Source organism: Bicyclus anynana, chromosome 26, assembly GCF_947172395.1.
Source record: "Bicyclus anynana chromosome 26, ilBicAnyn1.1, whole genome shotgun sequence".
Lineage (NCBI taxonomy): Eukaryota > Metazoa > Arthropoda > Insecta > Lepidoptera > Nymphalidae > Bicyclus > Bicyclus anynana.
Genome location: NC_069108.1, coordinates 9027850 through 9055232, shown reverse-complemented (window position 1 = coordinate 9055232; position 27383 = coordinate 9027850). Strand labels below are relative to the sequence as shown.

The window sequence follows — 27383 nt, the reverse complement described above, 5'->3', positions numbered from 1 at the left end:
GGGCCTTTTGAATTACAAGGAAACTTAGATGGGGACAGTTATTTGAACTTTTTACAAAATGATTTGCAAGAATTACTAGAAGACGTCCCCCTAAGCGACCTTCAAAATATGTGGTATCAAAATGATGGTTGCCCAGCTCACTACGCTCGTCCTGTGAGACAATACCTAGACCACGAGTATCCGGGGCGTTGGATCGGGCGACTTGGTCCTATCCTATGGCCACCCCGATCACCCGACCTAAACCCCCTGGATTTCTTTTATTGGGGTTGTCTCAAAGACAGGATCTACGCAAAACCGATTACGACATTGGACGAGCTTCGGCAAAAAATCACTCAGGCTGCGGCACATATCAATGCTAGAAGATATGCGCGAAAAATAAAACGGTCGTTTTTAAGGCGATGTCGTGCCTGTATTAATGCCGGTGGAAAACAATTCGAACATTTACTTTAATGTTGTGTAATTAAAATAACAAACACATTTTTGGAACATAGTAAAATTTATTACTAACAACAAGAACAATTAAGAAATTTGGTTCTTGTTTACAAATGGTACGCATATTTTTTTTTGTGACTAGTTATCCTAGGGTATTATACTATTTTGAAATCTTGATTAGTTGCGTCAACTTTGAAAATAACTTGCCATAGCGGTGTTCATACTTTTTTTTGCAAGACCATGAGTCAAAGTAGACTGAAAGTAAAAATCTTTAAAAATTTGAGGGAAAAAAAATATTTTGATTTTTTTTTGTGTAAAAACTGCGGGCATTGTGGTGTTTTTAAGAGTTGTGGTGAATAGTAGTACTACTTAGGTTCCGATACAAAAAAAATCTTAAGCATATTTAAGAAATTGTAGCTGCGGTAGTTCAAAATATCATACAAGGTGTAAATTTTCAAAGAATTTTAAAATTTATTTTGTAACTAAAAAAAAAATTTAGGTATATTTTTTTTATTATTTTTCCTTAAGTGCTCATGAGCAGGTCAATCTTTTGGCGCCCGCTTATCGTTGAATTTTGGGACACGTTGTATACTACATGTATACATATAAAATATACATAATAAATAATAAAATAAATATATATATATATAAACATAAATATACCTGAGTAATAATTATAAAGAAACTACGAATTACAACTAGACAAGTAATATTTGAATAAACGACTTTTAAAAGTTCCCAGTGTCTTTATTAGTATAGATTCACGGTGATTCAACTTCACATTTAACAATATCTATACATAAAATATTGTCTTTACTCTCACTACGACTGACTGACTTACACTGATGGTTCCAAGTGTTACTATCTGAATCATCACTATTCTCTCCACTATCATTACTTCTATAATTTTTATTAACATTATTCTCTCCACTATCATTACTTCCATAATTTTTATTAACCTTATTCAGTCCACTATCATTACTTCCATAATTTTTATTAACCTTATTCTGTCCACTATCATTACTTCTACAACGCTTATTAACTCTATTATCTCCACTATCATTACTTGTATCATGTTTATTAACCTTATTCTCTCCACTACCATTACTTCTATAACGCTTATTAACTCTATTATCACCATTATCATTACTTGTATCATGTTTATTAACCTTATTCTCTCCACTATCATTACTTCTACGACGCTTATTAACTCTATTATCTCCATTATCATTACTTCTATAACGCTTATTAACTCTATTATCTCCATTATCATTACTTCTATCATGTTTATTAATCTCATTCTTTCCATTATCATTACTTCTATCACATTTAAAAAAAAGTCTATCACTAATAATTTTGCTATCCAGTTTTTTTATTCTATCAATAATGTCTGTTGTGTTGTTATCATTGTTATTAATTTTGTATTCGCAAGTGTTATTGCAAGCGCATTGTTTATTTAATTGCGCTTTTAATAGTTTAATTTCCAATTCAATTTTCTCGGTTTTTTTCTCGTAGTATCTCGCTATAGCCAGGTTTCTCTGTTTGACGCCGGAGTTTTCTTTTTTACCTGCCAATAGCAATATGAATTAAGTATTAAATGATTATGAAACACGGCTAAAACTCACGTGATATACGTCGGAGAGTGTAACGGAACGTTCACTCCCCACAACCCCTCTCCGAGCGCGCGATGCGAGCAGAAGCGCGTCGCGCAGCCCAGTATTGCCAACCCTACTGTTTTAACAGTAGATTTGCAGTTTTCACATTGATGTCCATATAATGTTTTCTGTTTCATTCCTATTTTTTACTGTTTTTCAACTAGCAGCACCATCACCACCTATTATATATACTATGCAACCATTTTTTGATAACCACTACGTAATAAAACGCAATGACATTAGATGGAAGTATCTTCTCTTGTCGGGATTCAACAAAAATATGTATGATTAAAAAAATATTAAATACTGAACTCTGAAGATGAGGCAAAAACTGAGAATAATTTCAATTTGATTTTTGTTTTTTTTTGTTATTGTGATCATCAATACATATATCAACGTATGTGAGTTCTAGCAACTGAGAAAAATGTTTATTGTTTAAAATAAATGAGCAAAATTATGAAATCTACCTTTTTATACTTTACCTACTGCTTTCTACTGTTTTTTTATTGGTGAATTAGTGTTTTTTAGCTTTTTGAGATTGGCAACACTAGCGCAGCCGCTTCGCAGTTTGGATCGTGCCGCGATGCAAGAACCAGCTCATGACTAAGGACTTAATGGGTTCGAAAATAGTCGGGCATACTCCGACGTAATATAACGTGAGTGACACTCACGATAGTTTAAATTCTAAAATGAATTAAGTAATTTTCGGGAAATCCTTGATATGCATAAAAATAACATTTATATTTACCCACCTGCACTTGATTCGAGCTTCTTTTTGTATTTATCGATAACTAGGGACTCCTCTGTTGGATTATCAGGTTTTCTTTTTTTAGCTGAAAAATAAATTCACAATATTAAGTAAGAGCCGATAGCCCAGTGGATATGACCTCTGCCTTCCAATCCCCAGGGTGTGGGTTCGAATCCGGGGCATGCACCTCCAACTTTTCAGTTGTGTGCATTTTAAGAAATTAAATATTACGTGTCTCAAACGGTGAAGGAAAACATCGTGAGGAAACCTGCATACCAGAGAATTTTCTAAATTCTCTGCGTGTGTGAAGTCTGCCAATCAGCACAGGGCCATCGTGGTGGATTTGGCCTAAGCCCTCTCATTCTGAGAGTGAGTTCAGCAGTGAGCCGAATATGGGTTGATAACGATACGTCGATATGAACGACTAGCGGTCAACCTGGTCAAGCTTCGCTTCGATTTATGTGCACTTCTTCCCTACTCCTATCCCCGACAATAATTCAAAATTTTCTCAACTTTTAAACCTTCCCTTTAGCTCCACGAACATTTCAAGACCTAGATAAGATAAATTCTTTCAGCCGTTGGGAGACGCTGGCCCAATGTGGATTGGCAGACTTCACACATGCAGATAGATAATTAAGAAAATTCTTTGGAATGCCGGTTTCCTCACGATGTTTTCCTTCACCGTTTGAGACACGTGATATTTAATTTATTAAAATGCACACAACTGAAAAGTTGGAGGAACGGATTCGAACCCACACCCTCCAGAATCGGAGGCAGAGGTCATATCCACTGGGCTATCACGGCTTTTCCGCTAGTACTAGAATATGAATAAATCCATCACCTGAGCTGGTGTAACTCTCGCCGATGCTGTCCACCACGATCCAGTCGCCAGGCGCGTCGGGCTTGGAGTAGCCCAGCATGTCGGACACGCGATCCAAGATGTCGCCCAGAGGAACCATCTCCGCTTCGTCCTTATCAAACTGAAACAAATCACTTTTTACGGTATGGCAAAAGAAATTCTCAGAAATATGGTAATTAATATAAAATGAAGTCTAAGATAGGCACTAATTTCTATAATAATATCATAAGTAGTTAGTAAAACAATACTTATAGTTATCGCCGCGTTGCAACGATTTGCGGTACGGACGGTTCACGTGGTTCCAAATGTGGACGGTCGTGGCGTTCGAGCCGTCCACATTTCTTGTTGTGTAATTCTTTATGGGTTACTTGGGATAGGCGGGGAGAGTGACTTGAGTGGAAAAGGGGAGTGTTTGTTAACAGTCAAAGGATCCTTTAACCCTACACACATCGTTCACAAGTGCGTGACTCCACTCAAGGTCATTCTCTGCCATTCAGGGTTTATTGGAACCATTCTTAGAGGGAATTGTTAGACCTGACAGACTTTCATTCAATACTGTGTATTGCAGACAACTGCTTCTGATGTCAAACCCCCTATACTCCGACATTATAAGATAAGAATATAAATAATTCACGAAGTTCATATAAAAAACTGTGAAACCTTTCTATAAGTTGTTAACTAACTTGTAAAACCCTCTATTACTTCATAACAAACTAGTGATACATACCCTTCACAAGTTCATATAAAATTTGTGGAACCTTCTATATGTTGTTAGCTAACTTGTAAAACCCACTATTACTGCATAACAAACTAGTGATACCCTTCACAAGATCATATTTTTGATAACTAACTCATATATTACTTTAAAATTAAGTATTGAAACCCTTCACAAGTTAATAATATAAAATTTGTGAAACCTAGGAAACTTCTACAATTTGATAACTAACTTGTGAAACCCTCTTCCTAGCGGCCTTCTTCAAGTTATCCCATTTCAGTTTGATCTGTTCCCTGCTCCGGGACTGCTCACTAATCTCATTGAACTCGACAGCGAGGGAGTTCCATGCATCCTCCTTGAGTTTGTTGGTGGCTGCGTTAGTCTCCTTGGTGGTTATTGCTGGTCTCTTCACCACCAGATCAACCAGCAGTGCCACCTCATCCCTTGACATTGCCCTCTTTATTTTCTATAGTTAAATAAATGGTTTTACTTTTTTATTATTATTTAAAACTAGCAACCACAGTTTCATCCATAGTTCCCATGTCTGTGGGAATATGGGGATGAAATATAGCCCATGTTACTCGCTGATAATGTAGCTTTACATATAGTGAAAGAATTTTTCAAATTGGTCCAGTATTTTCAGAGTTTCAATGCAAACAAACAAATACTTCCTCTTTATAATATTAACTTTACTTATAGTTAAAGAATTTTTCAAATTGGTCCAATAGTTTCAGATAAACAAACAAACCAACAAAATCTTTCCTCTTTATAATATTATCATACTAATTGTAACAATAGAATAAAAAGCTAACAAAAGAGTGAATGGAAATTTTGGAAGGGAAAGGCCAATATGGACTTTCCAGGACATAATCTATAATGGGCTGGCCATCAGTAATTGGAACTATAAATCTTGTATGAATGTAACTGTAGCCATTTCTGTAGGGATATTGAGATAAACAGTACCCTAAGTTACTGTTTAAAGCACTAGCTATCTACCAGTTAAAAACTGTTACCAGTGTTTAGCCGGTACAAAAAATTTAAAAATTGTTTTTTTTTCTATAAATATGTCTCATACAGGTATACTTTTATACATTCAGTGAAAAGACTGTTCATTTAAAATTACTAACAGATACTTTAATTATGAAAATGATTAGAAGATCTTCTTAGTATCTTTAGTACCAAAATTATCCAAACTGTACTACCAAGCAAAATAGTATTCCATTATGATATGACTAAGCCTTTCTCTGTAAATGGGCTATCTATCACTGAAAGAATTTTTCAAATCGGACTAGTAGTTCCTGAGATTAGCGCGTTCAAACAAAAAAAAACTCTTTAGCTTTATAAATTTATCTATATAGATATACCAGTCAGAGGTAAAGTTACTTCTACACAGTGGCGTGCATTTCATAGATACTAAAATGCATTGCATATCCTGAGGACTCATTGCAAAGCTGGATTGGTAAAAGAATTTTCAAATTTGTATATTAATGCCTACCCTAGTTAAATGCATTGTGCAAACCACAGCTTCTACAGTATTATCACATAGCATCAGGTGAGACACAAACTACAAAATCACTTCCTCTAGTCTCGGCTTTGAATGGTAAGTGATTCAAAAATAGCGTTGTAATTTTCCAATTAGGATCTATCAAGACTCCGCTGCTGCGAATTCAATATGTATACCATATGTATACATACATACGTACATCTATACTTCAATATTTACTAATATTAAAAAGAGGTAAAGTTTGTGGTGTTGTAGGAGGTAATCTCTGGATTTTTTACCACTAGAAAGCCAGATAATTTGTGTATGTCATGGGATATATTAAATTGTCCCCATAATCTGACGGGAATTACGCAGTTGAAAGCGAAGCTAGGAGCAAACAAAGAGTAAATAAAAGAAAAGAAAACTATTTTATGGTCAATGTTTAAATAAAATGGTGATGAGATTAAAGAACAAAAAACTAAATCAGGACTTTAATAACTGTAAAGTGGTATAAAAAGACTTACCAATGGAGTACCCATTTTTAAATTCAAAACTCGGTATAATATGGTATGGGATGGTATTTTAAATACACAAATAATACATCTAGATGGTTTTGAATTCCAAGAGGTGTGGATTACGATTATTTCTACCAGTAACTAATGGTTGATGGTAAACGTCAAACTATAGACTAACGCTTGTCAGTTGGTAAAAGAGGTACGAGTGGTTTTGAAGTGGCCTACTACGACTACTTAGAAATGTCCTATTTTATTATGGCTACAATGTGCTCGTTTTGATTAGAAATAAAAAATAATCGTTAACTTTATTATTCGTTTATTAACATTTTATTATTCAACTTATTTATTAATGTATAGTAGATTACTATATTTGTAATTAGTTTATCCGTAATTTTCTACAAAACATATTTAATCAAATGATAAATGGTTAAATGGCCGTGGTTTAGGGTCCAGACTCAAAATATACTTACCACTTATAACTAAATCTTTGCGACTAATTGGAGGGGAGTGAAATAAAAAGTAAGTATTAGAACGCGATTTCCTGGTCGTAGAAGTCGTGGTTACAGACTTTAAGGGAGACCCCCCCGTGGCCTCGTAGTGGTTCCGTAGGGAGCCAACGGCATTCCGTCTGAAGTTTAGAAAGTTATGACCGCTCACGCAAATACTGTGGAAACATTCAATAAGTCTAACACCAAGTAAAATAAAGTTAATAAACAAAATTTCACAATTTTATTACTTTGTGGTGGGTGTGTGTATGTGTATTTGTGTGTGTTGGTGATTGAACTGAAGTGTATCTCAAACAATAATTAAGAGGCATGGCACAAAGAACATACCTTAAATAGAAAATACTGTGCAATTTTCATCTTAGTACATCGTCCGCTTAATATTATAAATATCTGTCTCATAAACATTTTCGTTTCATTAAATTCAAATCACTACGATACAATAGCTAAATCATAAGACGGGAAAAGCTGTAGGTCAAGAAGAAGTTACTTAGATAATCAAATACAATCTGATGCATAAATCTGAGGCATAGGTAGCTTATTTATTATAACGTTTTATTTTCAAATAATGTACCAATAATAATATTTTGATCATTCATCATATTAGTATTATTTTCTCAAAAGAAAGTGACAAAAGTTTCCTTATTTGGAAATTTCTATACGATCGGGCTATGCTGATATGGCTATACGGTGTGGTTGTCTTTTTAGCCGTTTGTGGTGGTCATTGTTTGTTTTTTTATTTCATTCTATGATTCCATTTGATAACTTTCATTAGTTAAAGCATTATAACTCTAAATATACCCGCCTGTATTTAGATTAGAAATTTAGAAATAGTTTTTTGGTTTGTAATAGAAAAAAATAAAAAACAACAAGCAAAATGTTTGTTTTGTATAAGACTTTAAGAGTTCTAGCGTTTTTATGCCATACAACAAAATAAGTGAAAAAACATATTAGTCTGTGATTGTATGGTACATTAAATCACAGATTAATAGATACGCATTAAACTATGAAGAAATCATCTTTATCCACGATATTTACTAAACTGCATCTGTGAGAGATATTTTGGACTGAGGACTGACATTGAAAAAATGTTACATAAAAAGACTAGAAGCTAGACCAATAAAATAAAATGAAACTTTATGTGACAGTGACACTGACAGCTGCCTAGTAAACTGACAGCCGTCAGCAATTTAATTGACGTTTGTGGTCAGCCAGTGGAGTGACGCTTTATCTAACCTCTTTTATATGCTTATTGCTATTGGTATCAAAACTAGTAAAATAATCGTATATTGATATACAATATATCGGGATTATAATTTATCAAGTATCAACTTATGACGTTAAATATATAATGGCAGATGACATATGGAATTTCTTTAGCAAAGTAATAATCGAAATAAATGACGAAAAAAAGGTGCAATGCATTCTTTGCGAACAATTTGTGAAATACGATCGAGATACGATATCCGATAGTAAAGAAGATGTTATTGATATGAAAATACATTTAGTAAAAGAACATCCCGATTGCCTTAAACTGAGTAAACAACAGCTGATCAAGAAGCGCAAGGGCAAGCGACGCTCGTATCTGTTCAAATATCATTTTTTCGATACCGAAAACAACTTTATCGCCAAATGCAATTATTGCAAAAAAAATTTTTCATACAAATCAAATGTGTACAATTTGAAAAAGCATTTGCAGAGTTGTCACCCCGACGTGTTGATATTGGATAATGGAAACGATACCTCAGCGACTGTGACCAAAGTGACGGATAATGATATTAACGAAAGTGTTGACAATCAGGAACGAGAGTCCGACAATGACAACAATGGATTTGAAGACGAAAATATTAGTGGAGGTATGTATGTATATGTAGTGTATCGTTACAAGACAATGATTTTATACTTTAGATATGTTACGTGTCTACAGAATCACCGCAAAAGGTGATCCGAATTTAGCTACCCCACAGTTTTGTATTTACTTTTATAATTCTTACACACACCTCAACATTGTAAGCCTCAATAGTTCAACGGTAGATGGTTCGATCCCCCCCCCCCCCCCCCCCCCCCCGTTGTTATATTGTCGTACCCACTCCTTTGTCGACTAGTTGGAGGGAAATGGGAATATTGGTACTACTACGCTACGAATCTGAACCGACCCGACAAAACGCGAGTCTACTTTGGACTCTCGGAAGACGGTGCAAGCGTCGCTTGCGCTGGCGTTATGACAGACAATGGGACGACCGACTGAGAGAGCTCGAGCCATCGCACGTAGCCTTCTACGACGTGGCAAGATATCTCAAAGCCGACCGTCTCGCAGCCACCCCACCTCTCAAACGCCCTGGCCTCCCAAACGCGATCGAGGACATCGATAAGGCCGAATGCCTAGCCGACAGTCTGGAAGCCCAGTGCACTCCAAGCACTACGGCATTTGTAAAATCACACGCGAAAAAAGTGAAGTCCGAACTCACTTCTATATTATCTCGCCCCCCGGACGGAGTCGAAATTACCCCTACGTCATGCGAGGAAGTCTCTGCGGTTATCAAGGGCTTGCGCAAAAAGAAGGCTCCGGGGCCTGATACGATTAGCAACAAAGCTTTAAAGCTTCTCCCGGTCCAGATAATCAACCTCCTGGTGAACATCTTCAATGTTCTCCTAGCTCACTGCGCCTTCCCAGACGCATGGAAAGAAGCTACGGTCATTGGCATCCACAAGCCTGGTAAACCCCGCGACCTCCCGACTAGCTACCGCCCAATTAGTCTTCTCAACACCATTGGCAAGGTGTATGAGATAATCATTTTGAATCGTCTCAAAGCCATTTGCGATGAAAAGCAACTTCTCATCAAACAACAGTTTGGATTTCGATGTAAACACTCATGTGTTCATCAAGTGCACCGCCTCACGGAGCACATTCTAACCGGTTTTAATACATTTCATAACCCCATCGCCACCGGGGCGCTCTTTTTTGACGTAGCTAAAGCGTTTGACCGTGTCTGGCACGAAGGCTTGATATTCAAACTAAACCGTTTCGGCGTACCAAACAAAATGGTACGCTTGCTACACAGCTTTCTGTCCAACCGCACCTTCAGGTACCGTATAGACGGCACTCTCTCTTCACCCAGACAGATTCGCGCAGGAGTCCCTCAGGGCTCCGTGCTCTCCCCGCTTTTATACTCGCTCTTCACAAGCGACATTCCCACCGACCACCCGGGCGTACACGTCGCCCAGTTTGCGGACGACACCGCACTGTACGCGACGGCAGTAAACCGGGTCCACATTAGAGCCCGCCTCCAGAAGGCGGTAAACATTATAGGTAAATGGTTCCGCCTTTGGCGTATAGAAGTCAACCCAGAGAAAAGCGCAGCCGTGCTTTTCACTGGCAAAGCAGTCTCCCGTCTCAAGTCCGGACTCAAAGAAGTCTCCCTTTACGGAGCACCCATCCCCTGGCAACGTACTGCCAAGTACCTAGGCGTCACCTTCGATAACCGCATGAGCTTCTCCATGCACGTTAACAAAGCGAGAAAAAAGGCCGCATACGTAATGCACCGTCTTTACGCTATGATAAATAAGAAAAGTAAATTGTCCCTCCGCTCAAAGCTAACGCTTTATAAAACTACGATCCGTCCGATCTTAACCTACGCTAGTGTAGTGTTTGCCCACCGTCCCAAAGCGACCCTTAGGCCGCTTCAAACCCTACAAAATCGTTTTCTGCGTCAAATCACGGGCGCGCCGTGGTTCTTACGCAATAATGACCTCCATAGAGATCTAGAATTACCGACAATAGCTAAGTACATGAAACAGCTCTCTCAAAACTATTTTGACAGAGCTGCCTTCCATCCCAACCAACTAGTGGTTGAGGCCTGCAATTACACTCCCAACCTAAACGCTAACTGCAAGCAGAGGCGTCCCAAGAACGTCCTTTACGATCCAGACGATGACATAACAACCGACAATGCTTCCCAGGCAACACAATCACAAGCTGCACAGCGTCTTCGCCGGCGAAGACGAGGTCCCCGATATCTAACGTCACCCGGACGTGGGTTTTCTAACTCACGACCTTGGGGGCGTCCGGACTGATTCACTCAGGTCACGGTTACCTCCTCCAGAATGGCCCTCTAAGCCGAGGTCCGAGTCTCACAGGAGACGCCCTTAGACGCCGTTCCGTCCTCTATCTATCTTTCTTTCAGCCTTCGGGTCACATCAGGCGATGCTTCTGCGCTCGCCCAACCCCCCCGGTGACGCCGTAGTGGTTCCGCAGGGAGCTATCGGCACCTACTCAGACAGAAAAAAAAAAAAAAAAAAAAAAAAAAAAAAGGGAATATTGGCCATATTATATGATATGGCAAATATTCTTTTAAAAAATTACAATATTTGTTTAGATAACTTTTGTTTAATATGCGACTTGCGAGTAAGTATATGAAATTAATTAGGCACCTGTGTTCTGTGTGCCTTAGTTTTGACGTGTTATTGACTTATCTAATAGTATAAAATCTTTGGTACTAGATATACTGAAGTAAAACTCTATGTGGAGTGTATAAGTAAAAACAAATTAAAAATGGGGGTATAAATCGCTAGTCATTTTCCTCTGACAATAATTTTAAATAACATTAAATTTAAGTTAGAACAAAAAGGAGGGAAATATACTAGTCTTAAAAGATAAGGCAAAAATTATTTTTTTAATTAGTTAAAGGTAATTTATAGTATAACCTATATATTATGTGTATACTAGAAATATATTACTATATTATACTGCTGAAAATACAGATATCTATACTTATAATAAAACTGTAACAGGTCAAATTCTGTACATTGAAGATATTTTGAACATTTTAGTTGGACAGCATTACATAATCGATCATCATCATCATATCAGCCGATGGACGTCCACTGCAGGACATAGGCCTTTTGTAGGGACTTCCAAACATCACGATACTGAGCCGCCTGCATCCAGCGAATGTCTGCGACTCGCTTGATGTCGTCAGTCCACCTGGTGGGGGGTCGGCCAACACTGCGCTTACTAGTGCGGGGTCGCCATTCCAGCACTTTGGGACCCCAACGTCCATCGGCTCTTCGCACTATGTGCCCCGCCCATTGCCACTTCAGCTTCGCAACTCGTTGAGCTATGTCGGTAACTTTGGTTCTTCTGCGGATCTCCTCATTTCTGATTCGATCACGCAGAGATACTCCTAACATAGCTCGTTCCATCGCCCGCTGTGTGACATAATCGATAGTGAAGCCAAAATACTTTTTTTATTATTATTTGTCTGTCTGTCTATCTCACGCGGAAACTACTGAATGAATTCAAATTTAAATTGGCACAATTTGAGACTATAATACAAAGAAGGCTATGGGTAACTTTTTGTCGCGAAAATTAAATCAGAAGCGGGTAATACAGGTATCGAAAGTTTGTTTGGAAAGTCCTTCAACATTCAAGTATAGTAATGTTGTCATAGACAGCATGTCACAGACGTAGGCTATTGGCCTAACCCCTCTCATTCTGAGGAAACTCGAGCTCAGTAGTGAGCCGAATATGGTTGATAATGAAGATGATGATAGTTCCAGATCCAAATGAGGTACTGGTGGACGGGCGTGCGGCGCAGACGGAGGCGGACGACTTGAGGCACTTCTTCGAGAACGTCCCCATGAACCGTGCGCGCTGCATCCTCTGCAAGGAGACCCTCAGCAGACACGGCCCCTTCCTCGTCAACCACGTCAAAGAGAAACATCGCAACGTTATTTTGGTAAATACCATTTCTTCTTTTCCAGTCATCATTATCATCATCATCATATCAGCTGATGGACGTCCACTGCAGGAGGCTTATTTTTTTATTTTCTACAAGTTGGCCCTTGACTACAATCTCACCTGATGGTAAGTGATGCAATCTACGATGGAAACGGGCTAACTTGTTTAGAGTAGGATGAAATCCACACCCCTTTCGGTTTATACACGACATCGAACCGGATCGCTAAATCGCTTATTGGTTCCTTGCTTAGCCAGGAATGAAGTTGGCACGTCAAAGCAAAGCTTGACAGGATCCGTTAGCTTTTATTTAATATTAAATTTTAAAATCTACTAGCTGACGCTGCGCGGTGTCACCCTCGCGGTTCCCGTTCCCGTAAGAATACGGAGATAATATATATAGCCTTCGTCGATAAATGGGCTATCTAACACTAAAATATTTTTTACAAATCGGACCAGTAGTTCCTGAGATTAGCGCGTTCAAAAAAACAAACAAACTCTTAAGCTTTATAGTATTCGTATAAATAATTTGATCACAAACCATACTAATTAAACGTCTTTTTGTTTTTCAGAACAGTGATTCGGAGAGCGAACAAAACGTTTATACAGAAATAGTGTATGTTGACGACCCAGTACCAAGCGGTCCCTCTAGCACGAAACCCAAACCGATAAAAGTAGAACCGGTACCATTGAGAAAGAGAAAACTAAGCATTACGAGTACCTATGACGATCTCTTTATTAAAAAACAATGTGAACAAAGCATACAAACAAACACACAAACGAGAGTACCAAATGATGACCCAGACGAAGAAATCGAAACCTTCTGCCGTTACATCAGTTGCCTTTTGAAAAAAATCCCAAAAGAATATTGTATGCAGTTGCAAATGGACATAATAAATATGATAATAAATACTAAATTGAAAAAAACAGTTGCACCGGTGCCGGATGGGATTAATTTTATTTTGAGTGGCATCAAAGATGGCGTAGTGACGTCAAATGGCGTCGTGACGTCGAATGGCGTAGTCACGTCTAATGGTATCGTGACGTCTAATGGCGTTGTGACGTCTAATGGCATCATGACGTCTGATGGCGTCATAGTTACGCCGAGTGACGTCATTCACTCTAGCCATAATGGAACGCTTCCATCAATAGTGATAGTTAATAAAAAATGTTAGTCCTATACGTCTTCATAAGTTGTGTGGTCATAGATAATAATGTAAAGAATATTTTACAAATATACTATTGTCTAATTTGTTTTATAATATTATGTAACCTCATCATTTAAAACACATATTCGGCTCACTGTTGCGTACAAGTTTCCTCTCAGAATTATAGAGATTATGTTAGGTCTACCACGCTGGCCCAATGCGGATTGGCAGACTTCACACACGCAGAGAGTTAAGAAAATTCTCTGGTATGCAGGTTTTCTCACGATGTTTTCCTTCACCGTTTGAGACACGTGATATTTAATAACTTAAAATGCATATAATTGAAAAGGTGGAGGTGAATGCCCGGACCGGATTCGAACCTACGCCCTGCGAATCGAAAGCAGAGGTCAAATCCACTAGGACAGCACTTACGTTATTAATACTATTATCTAGTATATTTATTCAATATTTTCATTATTCAATCTTTTTAATTCAAATAAATACTTCTTTTAAATGATGGGATAAAAAATATTCCACAAACATATCTGCATATATTTTAGTTTATCTTATGTATAAAAACACCCACAAAGAATTTGTATAGGGTTTACACTTAGTTACAAATTCGTGTACTATTAATTTTTATAGTTATTTTATTTCAATTTTATAAAATTTTACAATAATATCGGAACTACGTACCTATATATATTAACTACATATTATTATAAAAAGAAAATATACTAAATTTAAATTATATCTTTGACTCAGGCGCCAATATATCTTAAAACAGATATGATATAATATCACTTCTTAGTTATATTTATATTCTATTATATTAGACACCTATACATATATTTCTTGATCTGAGAATCGGTTAATATCACCTAAAGATTTAGGTTTGACGGATTTCATTATTAGGTATTAAAATAAAAAAAAAATTTTTTTTTTCGATTATGTTTTTTTACACTAAAAAAAATCAAATGAATTCGAGTATTATACATTGATCTTATTATAATTTATACGTAATATAAAAATTATGACTTCAATTGATTATATTATGTAATTTAAAAATAATTTATTTACAATATTTGAGTAATATACGATACCCGGTAATATTCGATACGATATAATTACGTCCTTAGACCAATTACCTACATTGGACTTGAATCGCACGCAATTCGCAATAAAATTGTCTGTCGTTTTTGGAAGGTGAGGGGTAACCTGTATCGAGGCAGGTCCTATAGCAGGTAATTGGTCTAAGCCCCCCCCCCCCCCCCCCTCCTCCGTATATCCCATGTTTAAAGCAAATAAATAAATTAATATTATTATTATCTGGAAAATATGACACAATCGACCAAGAATGACGACACGGGTAGCAGCGACAATGATTGTACAACATTCTGTAGTAGAGGAAACATTTCGAGCAGGTCCCAAGACCTCCTTTTGACGGCCTCCGTGGCGCAGTGGTAGGCGCGGTGGATATACAAAACGGAGGTCCTGGGTTCGATCCCCGGCTGGGCAGATTGAGATTTTCTTAATTTGTCCAGGTCTGGCTGGTGGGAGGCTTCGGCCGTGGCTAGTTACCACCCTACCGGCAAAGACGTACCGCCAAGCGATTTAGCGTTCCGGTACGATGCCGTGTAGAAACCGAAAGGGGTGTGGATTTTCATCCTCCTAACAAGTTAGCCCGCTTGCATCTTAGACTGCATCATCACTTACCATCAGGTGAGATTGTAGTCAAGGGCTAACTTGTAAAGAATAAAAAAAAAAAAAAAAGTCTTGTGACTTGGGAATAGGTTTAAATGTACCTTTCAGAATGCATTAACAAGGCATTAACACTCCCCTACCTTGCCCGGCATGTTTTACATGCCCACAATAATATATAATATAATAAACACACAAACAACATTATGGCACAAAATAACTGACACGACTGGCAGCGTGACGGTGTTCACGCTACCTAACAAAGAACTGAACACAAATTATCAAATACCCTCATTTTTATAATATCACTGACGTAACAACTTTATGCAAATACCTTCTTTTTATAATGAGGTAAATATTTAATGTAAATACCACTCGTCGTGCACGAGGATCTCGTAACGTAACTGCGCCGAACCGGAATTATCACTATCTCTTTCGTTGCGATAGGATGAAAGAGATAGCAATATTTACGCGTGTTAATAAAATGATGATGAACGGGACGACGTTTAACGTGTTCTCCCAGGCAAGGATACCAGCGATACTAACGTTGTGGGTACTGATCAGTGGCGTGCATAAGGTTGTTGATAAGGGTATGCACTAGTGAGAAAATTAACCAATCTGGGAAAATCTTCATTTAATAATCATTAAGAAAACAACTCTTAGGGTATGCAGTACTTTAATGCATGTATGAAGTGCACGCCATTGGTACTGATGCACTCAGAACAACACAAGTCAGGTCCATTTTATTGGCACAACACACATTCTAAGATATAAATAACTAGCGGACGCCCTTATCCACCTCTATAATCCGGCCCTAATGCAAAATCCATTCGGATACCTTGTGTTACAGAAGGTGGGAGAAGTAAAATAATATTTTCACTGTACACAAATTTATTCGATAACAATTTCAGCATAGCTTCCGCTATAATGTTAATATTACACGCTGATGGTAGTATATCAATGAATCTGCTAAACAACCCTCTATTTTATAATATTTGCAAAGTTAGTGTCTACTGTTGGTAGCACGAATATGTTAACAATACAAGTACGTTTTAATAATAGTTCCGGAGTATTATTATACAAACCAAACGTTATAATTCTATCTAAAACACATTAATAATTAAAAGATGTTTATAACGATCGTAAAATAATATTAAAATATCGAAACACAAAGTTGAGAAATTAAATACAAACTAAATCATAACGTGACGTCATAGTTGTCAAGAGTAAAATAACCAATGATGAATTTTTTATTATGTAAAATAAATAATTATATTTATATAAATAATTAATAATAACCTCTCCACTGTTCGGATTGATAATCATTGTTACTTAATTAAATTTAACTATAATAACCGGAAGTCATAAAGTATGAAATGGAATGACGCTACTATACGCTAGGCGGCGACACTTATCTATACGAAATAGGCGGGAAGCAGGTACTATTTGTAACACTTGTAACTAAAAACTACATCCCTGACAAATTTCATCTTTGTATATTATATTAAGATAGATGTAAATAATAATTCCAAGATAAAAATGTACTAGTTTTCAGTTATTATAAAGTTATGTGTTGTGTTAACAATTAAATGATTTATATTCAATGTATATAAATAGGCTAGTAGTAGTAGCTAGTAAACGCTGGATAAATACAAATAAATACATGATTTCGACGGAGGTCCTGGGTTCGATCCCCGGCTGGGCAGATTAAAATTTTCTTGATTTGTCCAGGTCTGGCTGGTGGGAGGCTTCGGCCGTGGCTAGTTACCACCCTACCGGCAAAGACGTACCGCCAAGCGATTTAGCGTTCCGGTGCCGTGTAGAAACCGAAAGGGGTGTGGATTTCCATCCTCCTCCTAACAAGTTAGCCCGCTTCCATCTTAGACTGCATCATCACTTACCATCAGGTGAGATTGTAGTCAAGGACTAACTTGTAAAGAATAAAAAAAAAAAATTATTGCAAATGTAATTTTCTATGGCTTTCTTCCTTCAACCATAACATAAGACGGCGCGCGCGAATTATCCTGAAAAAGGAAAAATAAAATATTATATTAGCATAATATGAGAGCCGTGATAGCCCAGTGGATATGATCTCTGCCTCGGAGGGTGTGGGTTCGAATCCAGAGTATAGTTGTGTATCTATTTCAGGAACAATTTTTTGTATACTAATACTATCATCATTATCGACCCATATTCGGCTCACTGCTGAGCTAAGTCTCCTCTCAGAATGAGAGGGGTTAGGCCAATAGTCCACCACGCTGGCCCAATGCGGATTGGCAGACTTCACACACGCAGACAATTGAGAAAATTATCTGGTATTGTTTTTCTCAGGATGTTTTCCTTCACCGTTTGACACGCGTGATATTTAATTTCTTAAAATGCACACAACTGAAAAGTTGGAGGTGCATGCCCCGGACCGGATTCGAACCCACACCCTCCGGAATCGGAGGCAGAGGTCATATCCACTGGGCTATAAAGTTACTTTGATAGTATAGTGATGAGTTTTATTAATCCATCGAGTTGTTTGAATAGTTCAAAACCCTTCCAATCCTACTAATATTATAAACGCGAAAGTTTGTATGGATGTTTGGATGTTTGTTACTCTATAACGCCGCTACTACTGAAGCGATTTGGCTAAAATTTGGAATGGAAATAGATTTTACTCTGGATTAACACATAGGCTACTTTTTATCCCGAAAAAAAACCATGGTTTCCCGAGATTTGCGAAAACTGATGATTTTAATGATATGAATGTTTACTACACTGTCACGCCTCGACTACTGAACCGAATTAGCTGAAATTTGATATTGAGATATATTATAGCATGGATTAACATATAGGCTACTTTTCATCCCGGAAAAATCCACGGTTCCCAAGGGATTTGTGAAAAACTAAATTCCATGATACTTACTTCGAACCTCTCTATCCGTCCCTGTCGCTCCCGCGGCACGTGGTGCGCGCGAGCGAGATGGCGGCGGGCGTTGCTCGGCCGAGCGAACGAGTCCCGACAGACGGGGCACCAGTATCTATATTGTCTCTGCGCGTGGTACTTGTGTGTGTGCACTTGCACTAGCTTGCGGGACTTTTCGCGCTTAAAACATATAGGGCACTGGGGAAAAAGAAAAAAAAACATTTACAAATACTTTTTTTTTTAAATTTATTTTACGGCCTTGGATACAAGTCCTTATAGGAACAAATACTTCATTGTAACATTACACAGAGAAAGGATATAATATTTTTAGTAAGGATTGTTTTATATTCTTACATGTCTCACAAATATGTTGTGTGGATAATACTTTGTAACTAGTCCGAAGGCCTAGAACCATATTAAAAAATTTAATTTTTTAAATTTATTTACGGCCCTGGATTCGGATCCTTTAAAGCGCATCATATTTATGGATTTTGTACAGCATAATATAAACGGTATCAAGATACTATAGCGCAGTTTGCATACAAATGTAAAAAAAGCAAGGTAAAGACACTAGTGTTTGAATGACCAATTGACGTATATTGTGGAGATAAATCGAAATAATTTAATGGTTTGAGTGTTTATGGCACATTTTTTTTTTATTCGTACCCTACAGGCAAAGATCGTTGAGCGTACAGCCTAAACTCTTCAGTCACATTTTTTTAGCCTACATCATTTTTTTCTAATTTAATTCTGATGTTTTAGCCTATAATCTTGAATTATCAAAAAAATCGAAATTCTTGGAGGTTTTTTTTAATGTTTATAATCTATTACCGTTTTAAATAAGGCAAATACAAGTATTTTCTAATGTCATTTCAAACACTAATGTATTTATCTATAAACATAATATGTAAAAAAAATATTTAGTAACAATTAAACTAATTACTGCATTTATTTACAAGCATATATTATGCGACTAAAAAGTAAGATGAATATTATGATAGTAAGCTTTTAAAATAATATAGAAGTTAGCACTTAATGTATAATTATTAATTATAATAACTAATGCACAGTAAAACCAACTGTGGTATATGTTGCACTATGGTTAGGTTAAATAAAATAAATATAATTAAATGAATATACGTCAACTGTTAAAATTGGCACATTTACAACACAACACAAAACACTGTGTGATGGTAATAAAAAGAGAAATACTTGAATGAGTTTGATGTGTACTTAAAAATAAATATCTTTTCTTTCTTTCTTCTTTCTTTCTATGCGGGCTTCTGCTCTGTATAGATTTTAACATCATAGTAGATCTGGCATAAATACATAATATACCCTCATCAGTTATTTTTTGAGGAGAAAATATAAATAATAGTAAATATTAACATTTACACATTGTAGAAACTGGAAAACGCCCATGTTCATCACACAAATATTTTTTATATAATCAATACAATATAACAACAAATTTAATATAGCACATGGAATAAGGGTCCAAAATTATAAATATTATTTAATAAAAAATTTCCAAATGGTTTTTTTTTAATCTAGTAGAATGATAATAAAAAAAATTATGACTATTTAAAAAAAAAGTGTCAACTACCCTTTTGTGGGAATCGAACCCACAGCCATGGATGCAGCAAGCAGGGTCACTGTCCACTGCGCCATGCGCGACCGTCGTTAACAGAAGTTAAGTTAAAGTTGAAAAGTCAAGTGTTGTGTTGCAAACGTTGGCACTAGCATTAGTGTCCTTACCTCGCTGTGTTGCTTCCATTGTCCGACTCACCGGCCCCATCGACTACCTATTTGAACGACAGCCTGTCATGGTCACACCTCCGTCAATTTATTAAAACTGAAAGTTTGTCAGGTTTGTCATGTAAATCAAGTAAAGGTATACATTAAAATCTCCGAGTGAAAATCGAAATTTTTACTTTTTCTTTGTAACGTTATATGTTTTCTTAGATCTTATCAGTAGGGCCGATATCGCACAGCTAGCGCTGCACGCGCACGATGAGGCCAATGCCACAAATGTACGCGCGCGATGGCGCTAATGTCACAACTAAACGCGCACGATGGGGACAATGTCACAACTAAACGCGCACGGTAGGGCCAATGTCACAATTAAACGCACGCGATGGGGCCCATGTCACAACTAAACGCGCACAATGAGGCCAATGTCACAAATGCACGCGCACGATGGGGCCAATGTCACAAATGCACGCGCACGATGGGACCAATGTCACAACTAAACGCGCACGATGAGGCCAATGTCACAAATGCACGCGCACGATGGGACCAATGTCACAACTAAACGCGCACGATGAGGCCAATGTTTCAACCCTATAGCCTCAATAGCTTGTAGTGAGGCTCGGTGTAGTCCAAGTTTTATCATATATTTATAATAACGCGCGGTGTGCCACCAGCCGCCTTCTATTGTTTAAAAGTGCAACACAGCACATTCCATTGATGTGACGACCATTTTACTTTAAAAGAGAATACATCGTACCTTCCACAAACCAAGTCGTGTTTTATTAATATCCTTAAAAACCTACAAGGGGCCCAGAGCCCCACATCTCAAGCTCAACGGTAAGAGCGGTCTGACTCATCACCGAAGGGTGGTGGTTCGATCCTCGCTCCGTTGGTCTATTGTCGTACCCACTCCTAGCACAGTCTTTCCCGACTAGTTGGAGGGCAATGGGAATATTGGTCATATTATAAAAGATATGACAAATATTCTTTTTAAAAAAAAAAAAAAAAAAAACTAAACGCGCATGATGAGGTCAATGTCACAAATAAACGCGCGCGATGGGGCCGATGTACAACACTATGGGGCACAGCTATAGCTGCTCGCACACGACGGAGCCAATATCACAAGTAAACGCGCACGATGGGGCCAATATCACAACTAGACGCGCACTATTAGGCCGATGTCACTAGTGTAGTGCACGACGGGGCATAGCTAGAGCTGCACGCGCACGATGGGGCCAATGTCACAAGTAAACGCGCACGATGGGGCCAATGTCACAACTAGACGCGCACTATTAGGCCGATGTCACTACTGTAGTGCACGACCGGGCATAGCTAGAGCTGGGCACACGCACGATAGGGCCAATGTCACATCTTAACGCGCGCGATGGGGCCCATGTCACAAGTAAACGCGCACGATAGGGCCGATGTCACAACACTATGGGGCACAGCTAGAGCTGCACGCGCACGATGGGGCCGATGAGCTCGTCGCTGAGCGCGTGCACGCGGCGCGCGTGCGCCCGCACCTTGTTCGGCTTCTCGAAGCGGTGCGCGCACACCGAGCACAGGTAGCCGTAGCGCTTGCCGGTGTGCGCGTTGTGCTTGTGGATCTGCAGGAACTTGCGCGACTTCAGCCGCTTGGGGCACATGTCGCACTGCGCAGCCACAACACGGCAACGGTTATACTTCATCATCACCATCATCATCATCAACTTCATCATCATCTTCATTATCATCAAGTGATAAAAATCCACTGCTTGGCACAAGGCCGCTGGTAAGGAATTTCAAGCACCAACAGTACGAAATCAAACCAAATTAAAATCCTTGCGACACATGTCGCACTGCGCAGTAAGAACTTCGTTTATACTTCATCTTCATCATTAACGTCATCTTCATCATCAACTGTTGGACATCCACTGCTAGACAAGGCTGCTTGTAAGGAATTTCAAGCACCAACAGTATAAATCAAACCAAATTAAAATCACTAATTCATGATAAGAAAGTGTTTTACAATCATGTAAAGTGCAAAAAATAGTTACCCTTTCTAGATCTAACAGATCTGTGTTAAGGATGATCACGTGTTTTATAACAGTTTTAAAATTAGTGATGTGTCATTAGCAAATAATACAATGTCAGCAATATACACTAAGAATAGAAAAGTACTGTCAAGAAACACAAATGTCAGCAATATACACTAAGAATAGAAAAGTACTCAGAATTGAACCTTGTGGAATACCCATCTTAGTAGATAAGATGGGTATAACCCACTTTTTGAGTTATATTATGGTAACTCCATATAATAGAAGCAATAAAATTAGTTGTATCATTTTCAATTCCTTAGTGACTTACCAATAACACAGAAAACCTAATAGTACAAGTAATAGAGTTGATAATATGTGCACCACAATCGAACATGGGTTGAATCAAAGAAAATTTAAAAATAAAACCTTGATTTCTACCCTTTCTAGTTTTTATATTGCAAATATGTTGTAAATTGCGGCCAGACACTAATATTGCTTACATAGTGTAATAGATCAACAATATACGCTAAATATAAAAAACGGCTCATAATTCAACCTTGTGGGATTCGTTATCAACCCATATTCGGCTCATTGCTGAACTCCTTTCAGAATGATAGGCCAATAGTCCACCACACTGGCCCAATGCGGATTAGGAGACATTACACACACAGAGAATTGAGAAAATTCTCTGGTATGCAGGTTTCCTCACGATGTTTACCTTCACCGTTTCAGACACGTGATATTTAATTCCTTAAAATACACACAACTGAAAAGTTGGAGGTGCATCCCCCGGGCCGAAACCCACACCCTCCGAAATCAATAACACAAATATTATTTACATGGTGTAATAGATCAACGATATACATTAAATATAAAAAAGGGCAAATAATTCAACCTTGTGGGACACATCTTAGTAGTCCTTCATACTTGACGGCACACTTACTTGGAAGTTCTTCTCGGGCAGGTGTATGGCGATGTGCTGCACCAGGTTGGAGCGCCGGTGGAAGGTGGCGCCGCAGTGGTCGCAGATGTAGGGCCGCTCGCCCGTGTGCCGTCGCTCGTGGATCTGCGCACATTCATAACTCCCTTAAACTTTACATTTGACTCAGTAGTCTTCTTCTTCTTCTTCTTCTTCTTCTTCTTGATGTCACGGCTCTGCAGGTCTTCACGAGGTCCCTGTATCGTTGACCGTTGCCGATCTATTGTGATCGCCACTGACTAGATATCCCCTCCAACACTGGTTGCTGCCAGGTACAGCAGCAGTTTCTTGGCTGGGATGTGTTTCACCTCCTCTGGATCCATTGTGTAATGCCCTAAGTGGAGGTTGCGTTTATGTATTAGAGCTGGGCAATTGCATAAGATGTGCATAGGTGTTTCCTGTCAGCACAGATCTGTGTCCCGGAGTTTAAGATTGAACATGTGTCTATTTTATATATTACTCAGTAGTCAGCTGTTGTAATTTCAAATAATTATTTTCAAGGCTCCACCACACCTATTAAAGCACCTTTTAATTGAATATTTATGTTTACACTTTCTTAATGCTTTATATTTCATTTTACTGATAAACTGCTGCAACATCTTCATTAAAGGCTTTCTGTCACAATTTTGATTAATGAAAAGCACGCCAATGTAGGTGACATGTGTTTTCTGAATTCAAACCGTTCAGTTTTTTACATATCACAAGTAGAAAAAAGGTATTTCATTACAATATTAACAGTTCTATGATAATGATGAAGGAGGGACTAGTTAAAAAAGTTTTGGATTCACTCCAAGATAAATCTTATAGAAAACTATCAGATAGATCCACTGAATCCAATGCAGCGCGCTGGTATTGGGCTGTTCCATCCCATAAATAGGAACAATACTCTATGTGTGAAAGAACCTACGCTTGATGATCTGAGATTTATTAAATTTTCCACAAATGATTCTAGGGTGATTGATGATTCACACTGAATATATCTATAGTATCTCCACTACAACTCACAGTGAGTGCCTCCTTGGTGGCGGAGCTGTACTCGCAGTAGGCACACTTGTGTATGCGGCCCAGTCCGTGCCGCGCGCGCTTGTGTTCCTGCAGCTGGTTGTTGTTGCGGCAGCGCTTGCCACAAGTCTATATACACAGATGAATTTATTGGTCGCCCAACAACAGATAGAGGTGTAGAGTTAATTCAACATATCTTTGAAGCATTGGAGTCAGCGTTTTTTGTGACTTGTCCAAGGCATTTGATAATGTGCATCATTGAAGATTGATCAGAAAACTATATTGTTAGAAGAGGAGCGAAACGACATCATCAAGGAAGAGATAAGAAAATGGTGGTATAGGCCAACAAGTCTAATATCACTGTGCACATCATTCAGGACAACAAAGTAAATTGAAACTCTGCCAATTTGGCTATTTAAAGTTAATGTGTATAAATTCATGAACTTGGTTTAATGAATAAAATTCAGGATATAGATGGAAAGGATGCAACAAATATGACGTGAAGGGTAGCAGCAAAAGTGATTGTACCATCAAATTGTGGTAGAGGAAATACCTACAGCAGGTCCCAGGACTTGTGACCTTGGTTAGGTTTAAGGGATCTTAAACATACACCCTTACTAACTAACTTACAAGTTGCAAGAGAGTTTAAGCTTGTTTGTGTTTGTTATGTGTATGTTGTAAGTGGAACGGGAAATGAAAAAAACACGCACCTCACAGACACAGTAGTTGGTGTGGAACCTCAGGTGAGCCTTGTATGTGGTCTTCATCCTGAACTCCTTGCTACAAGTGTTGCATTTATATGATAAAGCGTTAGGTATTGTGTCGCGTTTTCTTCTAGCTTGAGGCTCTGCTTCCTGGAACAGGTTTTAGACAAATTTGGAGCCTCAGTAGCTTGTTCAGTGTCAATGCTGTGTAGAGGGCTAAGTAGAACACAATTTCTATGATGAAGGTATAGGTAATTATGACAAGATTTCATGTAAATCAGTAGAAATTTAATGATAAATTGGCATAAAAAATCAAGCTTCAGGCAGCTACTATTGAAAACACAACAATACATGGTAGGATATTCCTTTTTTTAAATATATCTCCCAAAAAGTCTGTGATATATTTTTTATATCACAGACTTTTTAGCATATATCTATCTTTTACGAATAGTACAATGACAGTAGACTAAAAGGTAAAAGATTTTTTCAAATTGTAAAAGTCGTTCCAGAGCCTATTCAATGCAAACAAATGATCAATTCTCTATAATATTAATTAATTTAATATAGATTACCTGTTCCAATTTCACAGGGACAGAGTCTTCATGTTCATCATATGTATAACCGGTATCATTTTGAAAGTCATCCGTTTGTGCGTACACATCATCATCATACACATCAATGTCTACTTCCAACTTTTCATTTTTGATTCTTTTAATGCTTTTGTTGGGTTTGGATCTGAACTTCTTCTTAGATTTACTGCCCAGCGAGGCGAGCAGGGACTTGTATGCCCTTCGGCTGGAGTGTCTAAACTGTAGCGCAGACTCCATGCTCTCAATACACCGATTGCAGATCTTTTGTGATAATCCATCGTTTAATTTTATCTAGAAAAAAAGTTTTATAAGTGTGATTTTTTTTTTCTAATCATGTAAGTGCCGTAGGCTTCTTATGGGGCCTCAGCGGCATCACCGGGGGGTGTGGGCGAGCGCAGAAGCATCGCCTGGTGGGGTCTGAAGGCAGAAGCAGAGAAGGATGGGCGGAACAACTCTCTAAGGGCGTCTCTTCTGAGACTTGGACCTCGGCTTAGAGGGCTGTTCGGATTTACAAGATCAGATACAGATTGTATGTAGGACCATCCATACTAATAGTATAAATGTGGAAGTGTGTGAGTAAGTCTGTCTATTTGTTTGTCAGTCTTTCACTGCAAAACTGAGCAACAAATTGATGTGATTTTTTAAGTGGAGACAGTTGAAAGGATGGAGAATGATATAGGCTACTTTTTGTCTCTTTTTAACCCTCCACTTCCCCTTAAATGACGGGTGGAAGTTTGTATGGAACATTTGTAGGGTAGGGGTAGGGTAGAGTAGGTAGGGAAGAAGCACATATAAGTAAGTCAAAGCGATGGTTGACTGGGTCTGCTAGTTATAAATAGTCAAGGAATCAAATTGCACAGTTTCTGCTGCCCCTTTCCTGAAATAAACACTTTTGTTTTATTCAACAATTTTTTGTTTTTATTTACATGAACTTAGAAGTTTGTTTTTATTTACAACCACATGGGACCAATGCATGCATAGAGTAAACTTAAACTTGATTCTTTCATTAATTCCTGTAATATAGAATCTTGAAATACAGACATACAGATGGACAACAATGTGGTCTTATATCACCACTCATTATATTCACTTTATTCCTTTTGAGTTATGTGTACAAGTATTAAAAAGTCTGAGTTTCGAGAAACTAAGAAAATGTCAGTATCAGACTATGGGGCCAATCCAATTTCTCCAAAGAGTGAGATTGTGATCTATTATAAAAAAAATTCTTATCTATTTTACCTCTAAGCCGGTGACAAGTCTTAAATCCTCCGATCGTTTCTCATCACATTCCTGGTCGTAAAATATATCTACCAGCTCCTCAGTAGCCAGGCAGGTTCTGCAGCAGTCTGTGTTTAGCTTACTCTTATCATTTTTCACAGGTTTCTTAATTTTACGCATATTTCTTCGTCTATTAATCATTCGATTTAGCAACAAAAAAGTAGGCAGCATTTTTATGAGTAAAACGTTTTAAAGGCACTAATTCTACTTCACTGTACACATAAATTCATTTCTATTGATTAATTAAATGTTTGTTATTTAATAAGAGGCTATTTTTATTGCTTGTATTTTTGCAAAAACGAAAAATAAATCTGTGTTTATATTTTTTGTTTGACAAATTGATATTTGACATTTGGGTTTAGCCACAGATGTCTTTTTTGGAATTGCCAGTACTCATTTTCCTAATTCCCCACAAGTCAAAACGTAATTTTCAAAATTGCGACAAGAAAATATCCAAATAAATATAAAATTAATGATGCAATTAAATCCCAACAGTAGGGGAATCATAGAATTATACTTAGGTACTTCGTACCGAGGGAATGGTCCGAAATTGAGTTAAAATTTTTTGCAATTCGGGGAACACTGTTAACTGGGAACTAAGAGTTAAGACATCCTCCAGACACAGATTTAATAGGAGCCAAGAGGCCCATTAT

General features: G+C 37.9%; 2 protein-coding genes across 3 annotated transcripts; one reads left to right on the top strand and one right to left on the bottom strand.

The window, feature by feature from the left end:
- Positions 1-1158: 1158 nt before the first annotated feature.
- Positions 1159-27072, bottom strand: LOC112054434 (RE1-silencing transcription factor A). Of its 2 annotated transcripts, XM_052889964.1 has the most exons (10): positions 26692-27072; positions 25435-25743; positions 24869-25012; positions 24162-24287; positions 23121-23243; positions 18408-18605; positions 4642-4875; positions 3677-3815; positions 2840-2920; positions 1159-1999 (listed from the first exon to the last, which is right to left on the bottom strand). In XM_052889964.1, exons 1-10 carry the CDS (start codon positions 26899-26901, stop codon positions 1194-1196), a joined length of 2370 nt encoding a protein of 789 aa, XP_052745924.1. In that variant the 5' UTR covers positions 26902-27072; the 3' UTR covers positions 1159-1193. The 2 variants fall into 2 exon arrangements, with proteins under 2 accessions (XP_052745924.1, XP_052745925.1); XM_052889965.1 differs by lacking the exon at positions 4642-4875.
- LOC112054428 (uncharacterized) lies at positions 8109-13886 on the top strand. The gene is made up of 3 exons (XM_024094216.2): positions 8109-8766; positions 12464-12648; positions 13220-13886. The coding sequence occupies exons 1-3, from the start codon at positions 8262-8264 to the stop codon at positions 13820-13822; spliced, it is 1293 nt and encodes a 430-aa protein (XP_023949984.2). The 5' UTR covers positions 8109-8261; the 3' UTR covers positions 13823-13886.
- Positions 27073-27383: the final 311 nt, after the last annotated feature.

What these genes read in the sequence shown, in the direction of transcription:
- LOC112054434 (XM_052889964.1), bottom strand. Translation starts at nt 26,901, where the DNA reads ATGCTGCCTACTTTTTTGTTGCTAAATCGAATGATTAATAGACGAAGA. An exon ending in CCACCAAGGAGGCACTCACT is followed by an intron (nt 23,244 to 24,161) that starts GTGAGTTGTAGT and finishes GAATGTGCGCAG; the next exon opens with ATCCACGAGCGACGGCACAC. An exon ending in CGAGAGTTACACCAGCTCAG is followed by an intron (nt 2,921 to 3,676) that starts GTGATGGATTTA and finishes TTTATTTTTCAG; the next exon opens with CTAAAAAAAGAAAACCTGAT.
- LOC112054428 (XM_024094216.2), top strand. Translation starts at nt 8,262, where the DNA reads ATGGCAGATGACATATGGAATTTCTTTAGCAAAGTAATAATCGAAATA. An exon ending in AGACGAAAATATTAGTGGAG is followed by an intron (nt 8,767 to 12,463) that starts GTATGTATGTAT and finishes AGATGATGATAG; the next exon opens with TTCCAGATCCAAATGAGGTA. An exon ending in AACATCGCAACGTTATTTTG is followed by an intron (nt 12,649 to 13,219) that starts GTAAATACCATT and finishes TTTGTTTTTCAG; the next exon opens with AACAGTGATTCGGAGAGCGA.